At 36.9% G+C, this 18,626-nt stretch overlaps 2 protein-coding genes across 4 annotated transcripts; one reads left to right on the top strand and one right to left on the bottom strand.

Annotated features, from left to right (window-relative positions):
* Positions 1-3,558: 3,558 nt before the first annotated feature.
* LOC105056108 (pectinesterase QRT1-like) lies at positions 3,559-6,054 on the top strand. The gene is given in 6 exon segments (XM_019854544.3): positions 3,559-4,012; positions 4,533-4,722; positions 4,833-5,039; positions 5,447-5,682; positions 5,908-5,954; positions 5,957-6,054. Coding segments are annotated over 6 exon segments (1,056 nt in total). The 5' UTR covers positions 3,559-3,734.
* A 1,012-nt stretch (positions 6,055-7,066) lies between these two features.
* Positions 7,067-17,768, bottom strand: LOC105056037 (uncharacterized). Of its 3 annotated transcripts, none has more exons than XM_029267847.2 (7): positions 17,273-17,764; positions 16,495-16,846; positions 12,808-12,899; positions 12,619-12,723; positions 11,744-12,532; positions 10,131-10,353; positions 7,067-7,702 (listed from the first exon to the last, which is right to left on the bottom strand). In XM_029267847.2, the coding sequence occupies exons 2-7, from the start codon at positions 16,787-16,789 to the stop codon at positions 7,338-7,340; spliced, it is 1,869 nt and encodes a 622-aa protein (XP_029123680.2). In that variant the 5' UTR covers positions 16,790-16,846; positions 17,273-17,764; the 3' UTR covers positions 7,067-7,337. The 3 variants fall into 3 exon arrangements, 2 of the variants coding, with proteins under 2 accessions (XP_029123680.2, XP_073104226.1); XR_012136507.1 differs by adding an exon at positions 8,057-8,188 and having other exon boundaries at positions 7,566-7,702; positions 16,495-17,768; XM_073248125.1 differs by having other exon boundaries at positions 16,495-17,764.
* Between the last annotated feature and the right edge of the window lie 858 nt (positions 17,769-18,626).

Raw genomic sequence — 18,626 nt, 5'->3', positions numbered from 1 at the left:
ACATAGTCCCCAACCATTCAGTGTGATAGGCAAATGCTCATCATGGGTCTGTTAACCATTTCAATCAGAGTTGTTGCAAGCTTGTGACCCCCTTTCTAGTGTAGATAATAACATCAGCATGGAGCCTTCAAAAAAAAAAAAAAAAGAGGAAAAGATGAAATAGACTTTAAATGGAAGGGGGAGTAGTACGAAGCTCAAAAAGACCATCAAACACCACTACCAATTCCCAAACCAGAGTCCATACGCCTGACCAAAAGAATCCGTGACTCCATTGAGGATGGGTAAAATGGATTCTAACTCATCCAATTTAAATGCTAAAACTAAACGCTAGAATCAAATTAAATACTACCACTACATCTGCGACATGAGAATTAACATCGGCGATAACTTCACTGACCATAACATCCTGTCACAGCTGCTGAGCTGCTAAGCAAACATATCTGTTGTTCTTCACCTGTCTACAGACAACAAATTGGTCTCCGTTGTTCTTCAGACATTTTCCTGGTTTAGCTACATAATGCTGGAGATAGGGCCAAAAATGATAAGATGGCACCAAGGATCACATAAAGAGACGAAAACATAAGTTGTCAACAGAAAACTAGACATGGTTAGTTCCATATATAAAATTACCATGAAAAATCAATGTAGGCTTGGATTATATTCCCATAACAAGGCCGCACCCATGACAGGGGCACCTGGAAACACTAGTGGCACCATTTGAACAAAGCTGGAAGAGGGGCCATTTCCTACCAGATACTTAAGGCCTAAATCTGAAATTAAATTGCTTGATAGTTAAATGGCAAAAGCTTAAACTAAAGCTACAGAGATTGCCAAGTCTTCGGTTAGTTCACATCTGTTAGAACCGGCAAAATATGATCTGACCCATCAATCCGACCTGTGTTCAACCCATCATAAACAGGTTTAGGTTTAGGCTAAACAGGTTTGAATCATAAACAGTCAACCTATTTAACATTTGGATCAGATTTGGATTTTTGGTATCTGACCCGTTTAACCATTTTATATTTAGGTCGGATTGAGCCAATAATCCATTTAACCCGTTTAATCTATTTAAAACATGTTTAACCTATTTCTGATCAATTTAATCTATTTAATCTTTTTAAAATCTACTTAACATATTTCTGACCCATTTAACCCAATTGTTTACCTATTTAACTCATTTAATCTAATTTGATATATTTAATAAATGATTAAATAGATTGGGTCAGATTACCTGTTTAATAAACCGGTTAGATTCAGGTTTAAATTTTTGGACATTTAATAAACAGTTAGATTTGGATTGATAATTTTTTGACCCAATCTGCATTGACTCGATCCAATTGCCACCCTTAACATCCATCCATGATTCTCCTAATTACTGTGCAGTTAATTTGGCCCCAGAAAGAAACATCATCGTGCTTATATATGGCATTCTATCTCGCACGTTTATATACAGCAAACTTGAAAGCAGGCCCAGCCTTCCAACTCTAGTCACCACCTATGCATACCTTTTCCTCAGAACTTTCATCCCTCAGCCGCTTTCTTGAATTTACTCGCTTCATGATTAAAATTATTAAACATTATCGACTTGGTTTGAAGAAGAATTAATGCCACCTATTCTAACTCGATAAACTATTAAATGTCCGAAAACTAGAACCCAAACTTTATCAAATTGGTTTGAAGAAGAATCGATACCAGGCATAACTCGCTTGCCTTTCAATATATTTATTATTTTTTGAGCAAGGTTTTAACTTATTATTTAAAAAAATATGTAGAAAATTTGATTCTTTGGTCAAGCTCTTATAAATAAACTCCACATCTCCAAGAGTACCAATAAAAAAAATGTCAAACAACCGAGCGTCTTATAAATGAATTTTACGTCATTTTTTTTTTTAAGAAAAAAAAAGCTATTAGATTATTTCTGTCTACAATTTATTAGATCATTTATGTCTATTTATAATTTATGATATTCTCATTTAAATCAAATTTTGTTAAAATACTTATACTTATCTGCAAATTAAGCCGCACGTGAGAGTTCAACTCGGGTGTAGACGTAAAGTTGTAAATTGGATTGAGACAGACTTGGACAACATTAAGCCACATTTTGAACCCAGTCTTCTGCCACCACACACTGCACTTTAAAACCTTCAAATTTAGGAAAAATAGCGATATGAAAGATGCTTTTGAAGAGGCTTCCCATGTTTTCTCATGTCCCCTAGTTTTTCACCTATTCTCCCTTTGTTTTCTTTTATTAGGAATTTATCTTTTCACGTTCCTCATCCATTTATGTAATTGTATGTACATTGATCTTGACTAGAACCTGAATGTGCTTCTGATCTTCAATAAAGCAGGGAGAGAGCATCTTGCACTTCCCATTCAATCAAAAAAAAAAAAAAAACAGAAAGAAAAACTAGATTAATGGCAATGCAACATGACTATATCAATATGAATTGGCCAATAAGTTAGCCTAAACAAAAAGAAAAGATACAGTTTTCAATCTTCATATTCTCAAACAACAGAAACTTTTGAGGGGTTAGGTATGTGCATCATCAGACCCATGATAATCTGTCTCAACAATAAAAAAGCGATCTAAGATAAAATCTTGAATGCCAATTTTTGTATGTTTGAAACTCGAATGCATAGTTTTTTTGTAAAGATATGTCCTTTGTACACTCTCTTTTCCTTTTCTTGTATTAGATATGGAAAATGGATGTATCATTTTTTGCCTAACAATCACCATATTGTAAATAGGAGCCAATCATGGTACTTGGCCTAGTAAAGAATAAGGGCATGTTTGATTGCATGGAGTTGGGCTTCGAATGTGAATGAGTAATTTTATTTTAGTCATTTGTTTGAAGGAGTCCAATTCTATTTTGGTTTCAGAAGAAATGAAAATCCCTAACCCTCCAAAATCTAATTTTAATTTTTCTCTAGCATTCAAATCCTATTTTGATTTTGATTCGAGTCATAATTCAAATACATTATGAAATACAGCTATTCCGATTCCCATTATGATCCATTCCAATTTTGATTCCAATAGTGAGTCAAAATATATAAAGTTAGATTCCATCATCTTTTAAAAATTTTACTATAATTTATTCATAAATGAACGTGTATCCATTCCCAAATTGTTACGCCATGAGCCAAGAAATCAATGCCGGCTGCCAATGCAAAAGCATGGGCTTCAACTTCCCATCCTAAAATTTGAATGCCTGCTAAACTCGCCTGCGGGTTAATTGGATTTCGCAATCTCTCTCTCTCGCTGTTTTTGTTTCTATTAGTCTCTTCGTATCATAGATCGACCCAATGCTCAAATATAATTCACGTAACCGTACAACATTAACATTTTTTTTTTTTTTCTTTACCAAAAAAGGAAAAAAAAAAAAAAGCCGGCAGGGCTTTAGTCTTTCACCATCCTGGTTCAGTTACAATATAAGACGTAACCGTTGCGTCTCAAACAGTCTAACTACTCATTAACCACCTGGAGGCACCTCTTCTTGCTACGCGCACGAATTCTTTGTATGTCTTATTACCTTATCCAACCGTTAGTCTTATAGAATCCAACATTACATAAAGAGGAGAAAAGCAAGAACTACGCTCCCAACATTTAATACCATCATCATTTTCCCACCCCTTCAACGCCTCCACTCTCTATAACTTCCACACTCTATAAGATCCAGAAGAATGACAAACTCCAAAGCAGGGAGTTAGAGAGAGAGAGATAGAGGTGGAGAGAGATGAACTTCTTTGTTTTCAGTCTCTTTGTTGTGGCTTGTTGCAGGGTCTTGAGCTGTCAGGGAACCCAGATGCAGTACAAGGACTTCATTTCTTGGGATGACTTCAGTGCAGAGAATTACTCTGGGAACAACAATTTTAAGGACGGGGCTCACAATCGGGTCATCTTGGTGTCGAAGGATGGGAGTGGAGATTCGAGGACGGTGCAGGGAGCGGTGAATATGATTCCAGATGGTAATAAGGAAAGAGTGAAAATATTTATTTCTCCAGGAGTGTATAGGTGAGTGTGGAGAAGCCATGAGACCATGAACGTATTATGTGATGTACTTGATGATTTGTATCCTTTTTTCTATAGCTTGGGTTTTTCCTTTTCTCTTTTCTTTTTTTTTTTTTTTTTAAAGATATTAGGATGTTATTATGTAATGTTTTTCATGAGTCCTTGTTGTTTATGCTCGACAATTTTGGGAGGAAAAAAATGTGTTTTCCGTTAACTTTAGGTATTCAAGCTAGTAGCACTAGAAATGTAATTGGGTTTATAAGAGGGCACTGGTCATTTGATCAGCAGTTCTATTTTGGCCAGTAGTTTGCTCATTTTTCTTTTCTTTTCATTTTTCTCCGTCGAACGTTGGATTGCGAAAATGTTATACTTCTTCATCCTTCCGTTGTGTCAAAAACTTGCAAAGCTGCCTTCAAATTGACAAGCCTTCGTTAATTTCTGTATTTCATTAGAACATGGTCTCATTGCCCAGATGTTTCTCTTTTTTCCACATGTAAACATCACAAAATTTGGATTTTTGCAGAGAGAAGGTGATCATTCCCATGAGAAAGCCTTATATTTCATTCATTGCGACTGGGAGCTCTCAAACTGTTATCTCCTGGCATTCGAGGGCATCTGATCGAGGTCCCAATGGCCAGACGGTTGGGACCTTTTACTCTGCATCAGTTGCCGTAGAATCTGATTACTTCTGCGCAAAAGGAATTACTTTTGAGGTACCCAGAATTCGTAGCAAAAGCAAGATATGTTATTTGGAATAGATATACAGAAAAGAAAATTTCTAACGTTCTTTGGTTCTGATATCTTGAAATGGACTGGGTGGCAGAACACAGCACAAGGTGCAGGTCCAGGTGCAATAGGAATGCAAGCAGTGGCGTTGAGACTGTCCGGGGACAAGGCCATGTTATATAGATGCAGGATTTTGGGATCTCAAGACACACTTTTTGATCATATGGGCAGGCATTATTTCTTGGAATGCTACGTCCAAGGATCCATTGATTTCATATTTGGAAATGCAAGATCTTTGTATCAGGTTATGTCTGAGCAACAAATCTCTCTCTTAATTAAGGGAAGTTTCTCTCGATTTATATCAGCATGCGCGAGTTTACATTCTCTTTGTGAATTCAGTCATCAAGTGCTGATTCTCCGAACTATTTTGACATTGAATTGGTTGGCATAAATTTTTCTATAAAGCAGGATGTTCTGGTTCCAAGTATGATTTTTAGTTTTGATTTTTTTTCTCTTTAAAGTTCAACAACTCATCACTAACGTGTGCTGAAAGTATAGTTGCTGCAATTTTCATACCCTATGTAGGTAGTTTAGTGAGATAAATTGATTGTGCACATAATATGGGTGATTGGAGAACAGTGAGACGTTCAAATTGTTCTGCTTAGATCTTGTAGCCTCGGATCTATTCATCAGTGTCTTGATGTGAAGCAGGGCTGCAGACTTCATGCAGTTGCAATGAGCTATGGAGCAGTCGCAGCTTCTCAGAGGAATTCACCAAAGGATGATTCCGGGTTCTCTTTCCTGGACTGTAGGCTGGATGGCTCTGGGATTCTCTACTTGGGGAGAGCTTGGGGAAGGTATGCAAGAGTGGTCTATTCCTACTGCCAACTGGAAGGCATCATTATCCCTGAAGGATGGAGTGACTGGGGAGATCCATCAAGAACAAGGTACAAGCATCTCTGATTAAAAAAAAAAACAATGACAATTAGTAGAGGGATAGCTAAAAGCAAAAGCCATGTTATCAAAGTGCCATTGCCATTCATGAAGAACTCTGCAGGATAATCTTGTTTACTAGTGTAGGCCTTAGAGCCAGTCTATGTTAGTTCATTCACTTGAAATCAGGAGATGAAAAATTGCAACTCTGAAGGACTTAATTGATGTCGATTTTGCAGGACGGCCTGGTTTGGAGAGTTCAATTGCAGTGGTAAGGGTGCCAATTTGAGAAGAGAGTACAATGGGCAAGATCACTCAACTACAACGAAGCACGCCCTTTCCTGGATCAGAATTACATCGATGGCGATCAATGGCTTCGATTGTAGCCTTTTTCTAAACTGATCTTATAATATCCCTGAAGTGTATTTACCAAGTCCATACCGACCGATGATGATGGTTACAATCAACGAAATCACATATCAGTCATCATGCTGCCATCTTTTGCTGGCATCAACAAAGGCACTTCACAATCTCATGGACAAAGTCCACCGATTCAGTGTGATAAACAAAAGCTCATCATGGTTCTGTTAAGTGTCAACCATTTCAATCAGAGTTGTCGCAAGCTAGGAAGTAACAAAACATGAATGCTGTGATTCCCTTTCTAGCGTAGGTAATAACATCAGCACGGAGCCTTCCCTTGAAAAAAGAAAAAGAATGAAAAAACATAAGCATGGACCATGTTGCAGGACAAATGATTTGTAGAAATGAATGCCATTGACTTTACTGCAAGACTTAAGATAGAAGGGGGAGTGGTGCGAAGGTGAAAAGGACCATCAAACACTGCCACCAATTCCCAAACCACATGCCATATGCCTGACCAAAAGAATCGTGACTCCAATAAGGATGGGTATAATGGATCCTGACTCATCCAATTTAAATGCTAAAAATAAGCGCTTGAATCAAATAAAATACCACTACATCGGTGACAAGAGAATTAACATGGTGATAACTTCACTGAGCATAACATCTAGTCACAGCTGCTGAGCCACTAATGCAAAGATCCAACATACTTCTGCAGGGGACCAAGGCTTTCAGAATAAAGATTGTGGCGGGTTATAAGGTTCCACAAGTTCAGATAAACTTCACCTGTCTACAGAACAAATTGGTCTCTATTGTTCTTCAGACATTTCCTAGTTTAGCTACACAGTGCTGGAGATAGGGCCAAAAATGATAAGATGGCACCAAGGATCACATGAAGAGACGAAAACATAAGCTGTTAACAGAAAAGTAGACACAGTTAGTTCCATATATAAAATTACCATGAAAAATTAATGTAGGCTTGGATTATATTCCCATAACACACCTGGAAACCCTAGTGGCACAATTGGAACCAAGATGGAAGAGGGGCCATTTCTTACCAGATACTCAAGGCCTGAATCTCGAATTAAATGCTAGATAAAATGGCAAAAGCTTAAACTAAAGGTACAAAGATCGCCAAGTCTTCAGTCAGTGCACATCCATTCATTGTTCTCCTAATTACTGTGCAGTTAATTTGACCCCAGAAAGTAACATCATCATGCTTATTATATATGATATTCTATACTCACATGTTTATATACAAAAAACTTGAAAGCAGGCCTGTTCCAACTTCATCTGCCAGCCTTCAACTCTAGTCACCACCTATGCATTCCTTTTCCTCAGAGTCTTCCCCAGAACTTTCATTCCTCAGCCGCTTTCTTGAATTAACTTGCTTCATGTTTACATCAGTTTTATCACTCAAGCTGGTTTCTGCTTGTTTATCTTCTTCATTTGAATTGGCTTGTGTGGTGATGACATCTTGGTCTGACATTGCAGAACTGCCTGATTCTGCCCTCTTGGGGAAGATTGAGCAGGAAGTTAGCTTTGCTCCATGGCTAACTGAAGATATTGCTGACAAGATATCTGGCTTAGCTACGATATCGACCCACTGGTTCCCTACCCAGTCTTTAGAGATTCTTAAATTTTTTCTCTGGCATATTAAGAAAACATCTTCACCTGAATCATGCAAAATTCACATATCATTTCTCCCCTTCCGAGGTGTCAATTTAGCTCTTAAAAACAGAACTAGAAATTGCAGCTCCATGAGACAGTTGAAATGTCCCAGACAAGCATTTGGTGCACATTACTTACCAAAATTAACCATATATTGCAAGAAGAGAGCAAGCGGTCAATAAGAAAATTCAAATATTGATCCATTGAAATTTTGCTTGCATGTCATTGTTGATTTGCATATATTCATCAAAAACTAAAAGGTTATGGAAAGTTTTTGTTTATCTTTATGTTATGTACTGTCATCGAAGGTTCAAGGAATTTTCCTTGGTAAATGATAAAGGTATCTTACATCAGTACCTTGTCTGCATAAGCCAAATCATCAGAACCTTGATAAACCATCTAGCCTTGTCCAGACTATTTTGTGTCGGCTTTATGGATCCTTATTTGCAACTGTCTGAACCTTGATAACATAGGATAACTTGTTCCCAACTACAGATTATTACATAAACTGGCCTTAGATCAATATGTCCTCAGAATTATCAAAGCTAAAATCCAGACAACAAAACATACACGCAGTCAAGATAACTATTTCAGCAAATTGGCTAGTTAAGTATGTCAAATCAGACTTAACAGACATTCAGACTGCAGAATGATTTGAGAGCATGAAAAGGGAGAGACAGTCCAATGCTTTCTAGATGAGAACAACCTAGCATGTGCTTGAAAAATGTGCAAGTGGTGAAGAAGGTAAGAGATGTTGCAATCGTTAGTTAGTGTTATTATATCAGATACGTGTTATAACCTTAAACTGTAAGGTAGAAAGTATAGTCTCTTGTCTGTTTCAGTTAGCACAGGGTCAGAAACAGTTGATGAAATAGGTTGAAAACAACCCAGCAGGAAAAAACCCCAATGTCAACTGGTTTTGGTTGACTTCAGATAGTTTTAGCTCGGTTTCGTAGTTTTAGAAATCTATGTTATATGTGAAGTGAATATAAACGTGTCAAGTTTCAAACTAGCCAATTAAAAAATTCAAAAGACCAATTTGCCAGCCAAGTTACATTGTTTCACAAGTAGTGAGATGATTGCATGACTCTTCTCCTGAAAGATATTTCTATCCAAAAGCTATACATTTTTTCTCTTTTCTGGGAAAGTTGACATAAGAAGGATCTTTTTTGTTTTTTCTTTTTTTTTGGAGTGGGGTGGGAGGGGAGGGGGTTGGATTTGTGTCAGATGGCCCCGAGAGACGGCAGCAGGAGCCCAAGATAACATAGAGATAGGTCATAAGAAAAATATGGAATAATTTGCAGTCACCTTTAATGGAGATGGGTCGTGAAACATTGACAAACTTGACCAGAATAGTTGAATTAATGCCTGAAGGTTACTCCCTTTGATTTCAAGTAGACAAGAAAGCTCAGCATCTTAGCTTTAAGATTAAAATCTGAGTACAATGAATTCAGATCTTTTGAAACAGCAAACCATCAAATTATTTGGTAAAAGAATGTTTTGCAATTCGAGAACAACATATCACTGTCATGTACTAACATTAATAATTTCTTAGGCGAAAACATCCATGTTACTTCCGCTTATCTGACACTATTGTATTACTTTTTTTTAGTAAATATGGTATTACTTATTTGAAGAATGTTTCAATAAAGGACATCTGACTCTGCCAGAAAGTAAGGCTGATACATCCACTCAGCAAAAAATGCAAAACAGATACCTGGTAATTTAAAATGTGATCTTAGTCTTTCCACTTATATTTATATGATAACAGTAAATGAGAACATTTAGGACTGAGATTGAACTTTTGTTATTTTCTGGTCTTACAAAATACCTAATCTGCATAAACTATAACATAACCATTTGGGATCAGCTGTTTAAATATGCTTTTACCATTCATTCCTATTTAGGACTACAAGAAAAATGTGCATATGATTGATGATGTGCATTGTGTGTTCTCTTGTTAAGCTACTAGAGCGTCGAGAAAAAAATGGCCAAAAAGGGAGAAATTTGTTTTTTAGAATTATGTGGTACATCATCTGAAAATGCAATTTAAATGTCAAAGGTACAAACAACTCCAGACAAGGTTCCTGGGTAAAATAAATAATGCATTTCTACATAAATAGCTAAAGGTATGTGTAATGCATACAAACCTCTATTCACATAACTACTGTTTTTACTCCTGAATGACCATTTGCAAAAATCCTTTTTCTTACTGGTAATTCCAAATCACCCTGTGAGAAGGGATACCATGGGAGACCAGAAATTGATAGCACAAGCAGATGTGTCTCACTATCATACTCATTCCAGATTCTCAACTAATACATAGAATGGGTGGCAGCTTGGACAGAACAACCACATAAACAAAAATGTCTTAAAAAGGGGGAATAACAGTGTAGCAACTCAAAGTTCAAACAGATGAGGAAGTGCATACCTGGAAAATATACTTGCCAACTATCATCACCACAGCTGTCTGTTCCAACCACAACTCCCTCCCACCAGCCATCATTCCACCATGCATCCACTGGGGTTCCATTAAGTAAAGCAATACTACCGAGTAAATGATCACATGTGGGACAAGGACGAATTGTTAGGCGGCCTGAGCATCTCATGCCTAATTTATCAGGAGCTGCTGGTCTGAAGGCAGGGATCCATTCCTACAAAATACAAACTAACACATATAAAACTGGCAAGACAGATGTAGCAAATTAAATAAACATTCAATCGATTCCTGGATGCAGAGATGCTGTTGTATAATGCATTTGCAATAGGCATTGCAATCAAGGGACCATATAGTGCTTAGGCAGAAGGCAGATTCTTAGTGTTGTATTATAAGAACACCAAAGTACAATAAAGAAGAACACATGTATTAAATAACTAAAAATTATACATATATCAAGAAAAAATGATAAAAGAGAAAAAAGTGAATTAAGGAAACACTATCACATTTATTGGAGCACTTATATCAGCATAGCATGGCATGCTAATTAGTAAAATCACAGGTTGTCCCCACAAATTATAGAATAGTATTAGTTTATCATGCATAGAAACATGACCAATTATTAAAGAGGCTTAATGTAACTAGCAAGTCTATATATGTTGAATACTCAATCAAACTAAGAGATAAACAAAAAATCAAGAAATGCTAGAAACCATAACTGAGTTGGTCTGAATGCCAAATGCAAAGTAGCTCAACTATCCACCTAACACTCGTAGTACCCTATTTTGTCACATCTAATACCCAACACACCCCAGGATATAGTAAAAACCTGACCTAACTTGGCCACCTAGCCTAGATGAGCTGCTTAGGCACCTATTAGGTGGATATACCAACCAAAGCAGCTGCCTTGGCAGTTGGTCCTATGTGGAGCAACTCGGGGACCATTTCTCTAGGGAGCTGTCTTAAAAATTGTGCAGAGAAGCATTCAGATATTCAGCAGAGCGAGAAATATTTCCAAAAGTATATTTTTAATAGAAAGGATTTTAATAAATGTGGCAATTCTTGTTCATGAAAGAACATGATATTATTTTTCAGGAATAATAGTTGTTGCAAGTTTGTAATAATTAATTTATGTATATAAAAATTTAAGGCTCCATATTTTTGCCTAGTTCCAGCTTACTGTTCGTACTATTAGATATCCACTTACATATGTCCATATCCTGATCAGTGAATATGCAATTATACTTAACAATAAATTTTAGATAGAAGCAAGATAAAGAGAACAATTAGAATATCTGCCCACACCTATATGATATGAAATCTATGCAGTATTATACAAATCAATCTTTGCATATAAAATTTGAGGCCCTATAGTAGTTCAATCTTACTTGGTAAGCACATTCATATATCCATTTGTTTGCAGATGAATAAAACTGTGCGTCTAATGCATAAACAATATCGTGTTGTAACTAGAAACAGGAAAAAGAAAACACCTGGATATCAGGTCTACATCTGTACAATATGAAATATGAAAAATGAAATTTTCTTTTCCTTAAATATATGGTCCACCAAAATTTAAAAATGCAAGGTCAGTTCTTATACTTTACCTCCACATTCCCACAGCCATCGACATTCTGCAAATCATCATATCGAACCTTCAACCTCTTATGAGATAATTGCAAAACAGTACATTTGAACCAGCAGCCTCTGATGCCACTATCTTGACAGAGAAGCTCTATCTTCTCACCAACCTTAAAAGGTGGGCTAGGCCAATTGCACGGTCCAACAAACTTCACTGACAGTGGTCTTCTAACAGCTAAATGGAATCTTAGGTTTTCATAAGCTGGTCTGCAGACTGTCATATGGCCTGACATCTTTGCACCTAAACAGTCCGCCAAAAATCTCTGATGCCCCTTGATGAACTTAATTCTCTTGGGTCCAGCACGTTTTATGATGCTTCCATGACCAGATTCTTCCTCTTCCTTCCCAAACTTAGTGCTTATATCCAGGTGCATAAGAACTGCTTGATTAAAATATCCACGCAAAGTTCTTAAGTCAAAGAGTTTGAATTTATTTTTGCTGTACTGCCGAAAGCACAAACAGATGCCAGCTAAAGAACAACATGGAAGCAAGGCCAAGCATTTTTCGTAATGGTCAGGAGTTAAAACAGTTGCTATATCATCCACACACTCTGCACTGATAACTTGAGAGTAAGGTGTGATAAAGACTTCACTGGGATGTGGAGTAGGTGGTGGTATTGTACCAGCAAATTCTTGATTTTGATGAAACCACCGTACTTTAACCTTCTTCTGTCCTTTTTTATCTTCATACATATCTTCTAAATAAGCAAGATAGCGATTTTCCTCCTCAGACATGACAAGAACAAAAGAATGATTCTGCACAGCAGAAACAGCAGAAAGTCTTTGTTTGGCACCAAAATATTTCTGTAGGAATTAAGTTAAATGGAAATGATGGTGCTTACAGCTATTGTGGTTCCGTTGCGACAAAATGCTTGGTAGTGCCGGAGCTGTTTGCCACATGTCCAGGAAGCACCAGACCACATAATGTCTGAATTATGACTTTTATCCTAAGATAAAAGATTAAGAAGATACAATAAATAAGCTCATAGAGTTTACACATAAATAAGAGAATTTGTTCAACATTTGATTACCATGTGTTTAAATAGAAATCCTCCAGTCTCCTTGAATCCATTCACCTCTACATCAGCAATCAAACATTGTGGCGACTCATATTTTGTTGATTCTAATGTAACATAGGTGAGGACGGTAAGTAATCATCTCATATTGACAAACACAGCATAAGTGGATGAGTAAGTTTTCTCAATCGAATAACCTAAAACTTTTTATTGAGCAAGAACAATGAAATGACCTGTAAGAACAAAAGCCTCCCAATTTTTAAATAAAGAATTACGTGTTGTTACATAGTTATTCTTTGAGTATGATATTACTTTATAAAAGAAAAAAAAATACATAAATCAACAAAATCTTCACCAATATAAACTCCAATACTAGAATATCAAGGACTATGACTTTGCAACATTGTGACAAGAAATATAAGGACAGATTCACTAAGTATATTTATATTCGTGTGTGTGATGTTTAACATGTTGCACCATTTGTCACATGACTTAATGGATTAAAGTCATGTAGGACTTGCCATGTTCGTGCTGGTCATGGAAACAACTGCCGTGCTTGGTAATATGCAGCATTGAGGAGACTGATGACATATTTTATAGTGTTTGCACCCAAGAAAATTATGTCTACCAATTGCTAATTGACCATCCACTGTAGAGTATCATCTCTCACCAGAAAGCTAAAACTTTTTTTTGCCATTAACGCCAAACGAACTTGCCCCTCAATATATGACAACCATGTGACTTCATTCTTGGATTAGCCATTTGTACAATCTGTAAAGTTTTAGTTATACATCATATTTTGATGTTAGAAAGTGTTCAGTACTTTCAGGAACTATGGATATTGGACATCCTTCAGTATCTGCTGGAGGCTGATCATGTGATCCCATCCTCACCTTCATAATCCTGATTTATAATCAGGAAGCTTTTTGCAACACAAGGCAGACTAATATGTTTGTTCTCTCTTTTCAAGAGGGTGCTTATAATAAAGTTGACAAGAGAAGCAGTTGCTAGTTGCAAGTCCTTGCTATGTGGTGTAGATCATTAGAAAAGCTTCCTTGGAACAAAAATGCCTCAAAGTGATAGCTGAAAGCTATGCTAACAGGAACTGTTTGATATGAAAAATATTCACCATCATTTTAAGTGACTAGATATATTCAAGTAGCATCTAGTAGCTGGAATATTCTACCAAGGGTAGCACACCAACTTAGAAATCTTCCCGGAATGTCAAACCTGCACGAGTTTCCTAAGTGCTTCCTTACTAAAAGTATTTCTAAAATATCTGCATCCATTGAAACCACACTGTATCCACTCCCGTACCAGCTCCTGATTCTGCAACTAAGAGGTAGCAAGGTCAACTCATCAAATTTTTGGGATATTCATTTAATGTTGGATTTCACAACTAAAGTTGCAAATATACCAGTCACCCTCTGGTAACGACTATCAAGCATTCTAGGTGATATTGGAGTTTAGACTAGCTTGAAGATTTCATACAATTGATGGAAAGAAAAAGATTTCAGCAGAAAAGAACTAAATTTTGAGATTTTAGTTTGATAGCACTTGAAAATTAATTTTGAAGAATTTAATGTGCCAAATTTAGATGTTTAGTTGATTAAGGAAAAAGATTAGAAGTCCTCAATAGTTCTTTTATGTCTTTTTGGTTCTGGTTTTTAAGTCTACAGTACCACGTTAGCATCAAGAAGCCCATTTTCTCACCAAAAGAAACAATTGATTGAGCCAGGGAACATAAACTGAAATCCCATTTAGGTGCAGTGTGAGATATAAGGGGCAACTACATTTGTGAGGTCAGTCATAATAGAGAAATCTCTTGCTAGCTGAGTCCTTATTAACCACTAATCCTTGATCTTGACTTCTTGAGACCTTAATTTTGCTTCTAGTCTTTCTTTGAGAGAGAACTTCCAGAAGACACTGTATGTTAAGAGTCCAAGATTACAAAGAGAAGGAAAGTATTTGGTTTAAAACAAGTCTTGCTTCTGTAATTTGAGGATCTACTCATAGAAAATGAACCCAAAAATATCTTCTGAAGATGACGTCAAGACTTGGAAATGGAATTGCCTCATTGGTCATGGATGCAACCTAGACTACAGAAATCAAGAGAATAACCAGAAAATTGAATTTATATTTCAGATATTAATCAAGTTTTAGATCTTTATTTGGGTGAAATGCACTATTCTAGATGGACTCTCCATCTTAATGATTAATATCACTATCAATTTAGTAAAATAAAATGACTGGTTTCAAATGCTTGCCTTTCCCTCAAACAATTAGCTCTCTGGATAGCCAATCTAGCATATTGCATCTTGCCACATATCAATGTGGATTAAAGCATAATGTATTCACATGCTACAGGACCAAAAAAAACAAGGGAAAAAACTAGCATGAAGACCACTAAGCTTTGGAATGTTGATGTAAGATACGTTGCTTTAAGTTAGACTTAGATAAGACAGAAGGCTGATCCCTAGGAGAAAAATTATGCCATATTGTTAATGACTGGACTGGGTTTTGAAGAACAGAGTTTACTCTATTGCAAAAGGCAATCATGAAGTTCACCGTAGGTGATCAACATGGCATAGGGATGAAGATTTTCAGCTCATAGGCTTAGTTAGGGCATTAAACATGGAAAACAGATGAAGAGGCTCTGTTGACATGGCAGATTTATATGAAAACAACAAATGGAATATTGTGGCTGTTGTAGATCCTGACAAGACTTGATTGCATTGATAATTTAAACTAGAGAGGATATTTGCATCTCATGACATTGGAAAAACACATAATGCTGAATTTGAAATTCCAACTATCAGTTCAGGTTTGGGTGATACAAGGGGACCTAAGGCTAGAAACAGATCTCATTTACCACATAACTCTAATAAGAAAAATGTGTTGCATGAGTGATGCAAACTTCGGAACTGACAAGCTCCACATGTTAACACCTTACATCATTCAAACTCTTAGTTACCTTCTAAAAAAAGAAGGGAAAATGAAGAATCTTCAGAGATATAAACTCTCTACATATTCTAATGTCTAACTGGAAGAAAAAAAATGGCCTGAAATCCCGAAAATTGTCTAAGCATAGAAGGTTCAGCATTAAGAAATCCATCTATCAGCATAGTAGGCATTCTCTATTCCCCACCAAACGAACAATGGAATGGCACCATGATCATGATTTTCATATCCCTTACCTTGTCACAGCAACACCAGAGGAAGCACTACTTGCAAGATAACTTGTTAGAGTTAAATACAATGACATACCAGAAGATAAATATCTTGGAGGACAGTACACCAACTAAGCAGGAAAAACATTAAAGAAGAAGGAAAACCAAATCAATCCTTGGTGAGAAGTAAAAGCTGCTGTATATATAAAAGCATTTTGACCAAAACAACATTCTGTCATGGTGAATTAGCATCAACTGCTACGTACAGAAGCTGTAGAGCAAGATCACTTAAAATATAAGAAGCAACGGTCTGCAAATGATGGGAAAAATTGGACAATGCAAACAAGATATATTAAACAGCTTTCCAGCAACATCGCAAATGCATATCAATGCATCAATCCAAGCATAAAATCAAAAAGTGAAGTTCCCAAGTAGAGAAACACAAGAAGTTAACCCACTCAACATCCAAACGCCCAGATAGATGTGAAACTGAACTTTGAGGGACAGAATAGCATTTAGAGAGAACAAGTACTTGAATTGCCCTGGGTGCAGGTCTTTGCTGGAAGGAATGAAGTCAGCCAATCTACCACCTCCCTTCTCGATCTCCACTTGAGGCAAGAGAACCCAGACTTTTCAGGCCCGTAGGCCTGACTGAATTCCTCCGAAACCACATAAAGCATGTGCCTCAAGCTCCTTTCAGTGCCAATGACGGCAAGATGGGAATCTCCCCCGAAGTCGTCCAGGTAGTAGTGGACGACTCGGCTTCCACGCTCCTGTGAGATGAACTCCTCCCTCCACTTCACAAAACCAGGACAGTTTGATGTCATGGCCGCAGACAACACCAACACCGGATCAAAGTAGCATTCCAAACCTCCTATAAAACCCTAAAACATCAAGCTTAACGAGATCAAAAATCTCAGAACCAGTGGTTTTCATCAGAATCAGAAGGAAAAAGGTGGAAACGAGCAATAACGTTGGGAGATTTCCATCAAAAGTCTCAGAAAGCTCAAGCCAGCAGCTCGGGTTTCCAACAAGTCAACTGACTCAAACGTTGAAACCACGCCCCACATCGCGCTCCCCCTCCCGCCTCCCTCCTCTTTCTTCCTCAAAATCTAAGAAGCGGGCTTTCTCAAGCACCAATCATTTGAACCAGAACTGCCAAATAAACAAAGAAACAACCCAACCCTCCTCCCCACCCCACCCTCCCCCGACAAAAATGTCACCTTTTCGAGAGAAGTCAACCGAGCGAAATTGTGCTTCTCATCAACACCATCTGCTTGAACTGAAAAAGATTTAAGTTGAGCAAAAACCTCTCCATGACGGTGAAATCCAGCCAGAGAAGATCAAGAGTTGGGGTCGCCTCCAATCCTCGGAAAAAGTTGGGGGAGAGGAGTAAGATCAAATCGGGCGTCCTCTAAGGCATCATCCGAAGCGAAAACCGCCAGTAAACGGGCGAGCCAAGGGGGAGTCCTGTCCACGGGGGAGGACCCAACGGGGAAAAGAGTTCAAACGAGAGCTCTGAGAGAGGAGAGCGAAGAGAGCCGACCTCGGGACGGGGTTGAGGGCTTGGGAGCTGGACGGCGAAGGAGGAGAGGTCGGCTCTGGGCTTCTTCTAGCTTTCTCTCTAAGCTTGGAGATAGAAGAGAAGGAGAGAAGGAGAGGGGAGGAGGACCGGTGGAGGCTAAAATGGGAGTTCGCACGCCGCAGCGAAGGAGGGCATCATGATGATGGTGGGAGCAGCGGGCGACGGCCAAGAAGGGAACAAGAACACACACACTGTCGCGCCCCGCCCCCACCACTCTCTTTTTAAGAGGTCGAACACATGAAGTCCAATGAGGGTTGGGTGGGGAACATGGCGAGAGAATCTCTCTCTCTCTCGCCCTTCTCGTGCGCACGCGGCGCAGCGTACCAAAGCCTTGTCCAGTGCTTAGGATTTAATGTAGTATCGATGCTACGCCACTCTAATTGAAAATAGAGTTGGCAATCGATTAGATTGGATCATAAATAAATTAAATCGGATCATAAATAAATTAGATCAAAAAATTATTAATTTATATTTAATTTATTTATTAAATAAATTAAAAATTTAAATTTAAATTTAAATTTAATCTATTTATTAAATAAATAATTTAATTTAATTTATTTAATTTATTTATTAAATAGATCAAATTAGATTAAATCAATTTAATATGTTAAACGAGTTAAATATGTTAAACGGATTAAGTTAAATGGATCAAGAACAATTAAACAGATTTTAAATAGGTTAAATAGATCTTAAATAGATTAAATATATTAAATAAATTTTATTAAATAGGTCATAAATAGATTAAATAGATTAAATAGATTACCTGACTCAATCCGATTTGAATATTAAATAAATTAAACGAATCAGATATCTAAAATTTAAATTTAATTAAATTATTAAATAAATTAAATAGATCGACTTATTATAACTCAAACTCGTTTAATCTAAATTCAAATCTATTTATAATTGATCGAACACAGATCAGATTGATGAATCAAACCATATTTTGCTAGTCTTAATTGAAAATTATTAGTTTATAACTCGTACGATGCACGAAATATTTTTTTATATTTTATTTATTTATTTATTTATTATATATATTATATTTTTATTATTTTAAAAAATAATATTTTATTATT

Source organism: Elaeis guineensis, chromosome 13 (assembly GCF_000442705.2).
Source record: "Elaeis guineensis isolate ETL-2024a chromosome 13, EG11, whole genome shotgun sequence".
Taxonomy (NCBI): Eukaryota; Viridiplantae; Streptophyta; class Magnoliopsida; order Arecales; family Arecaceae; genus Elaeis; species Elaeis guineensis.
This window is presented reverse-complemented; position numbering and strand designations above follow the sequence as displayed.

Bases quoted from the DNA above. Each gene is read 5' to 3' on its own strand.
- LOC105056037 (XM_073248125.1), bottom strand. From the start codon at position 16,789: ATGACATCAAACTGTCCTGGTTTTGTGAAGTGGAGGGAGGAGTTCATC. The intron at 12,900-16,494 runs GTACTTGTTCTC...ATGTTACATTAG, and splicing joins CTGCACCCAGGGCAATTCAA to AATCAACAAAATATGAGTCG. The intron at 10,354-11,743 runs GTAAAGTATAAG...TGTATTTTGTAG, and splicing joins ATGGCTGTGGGAATGTGGAG to GAATGGATCCCTGCCTTCAG.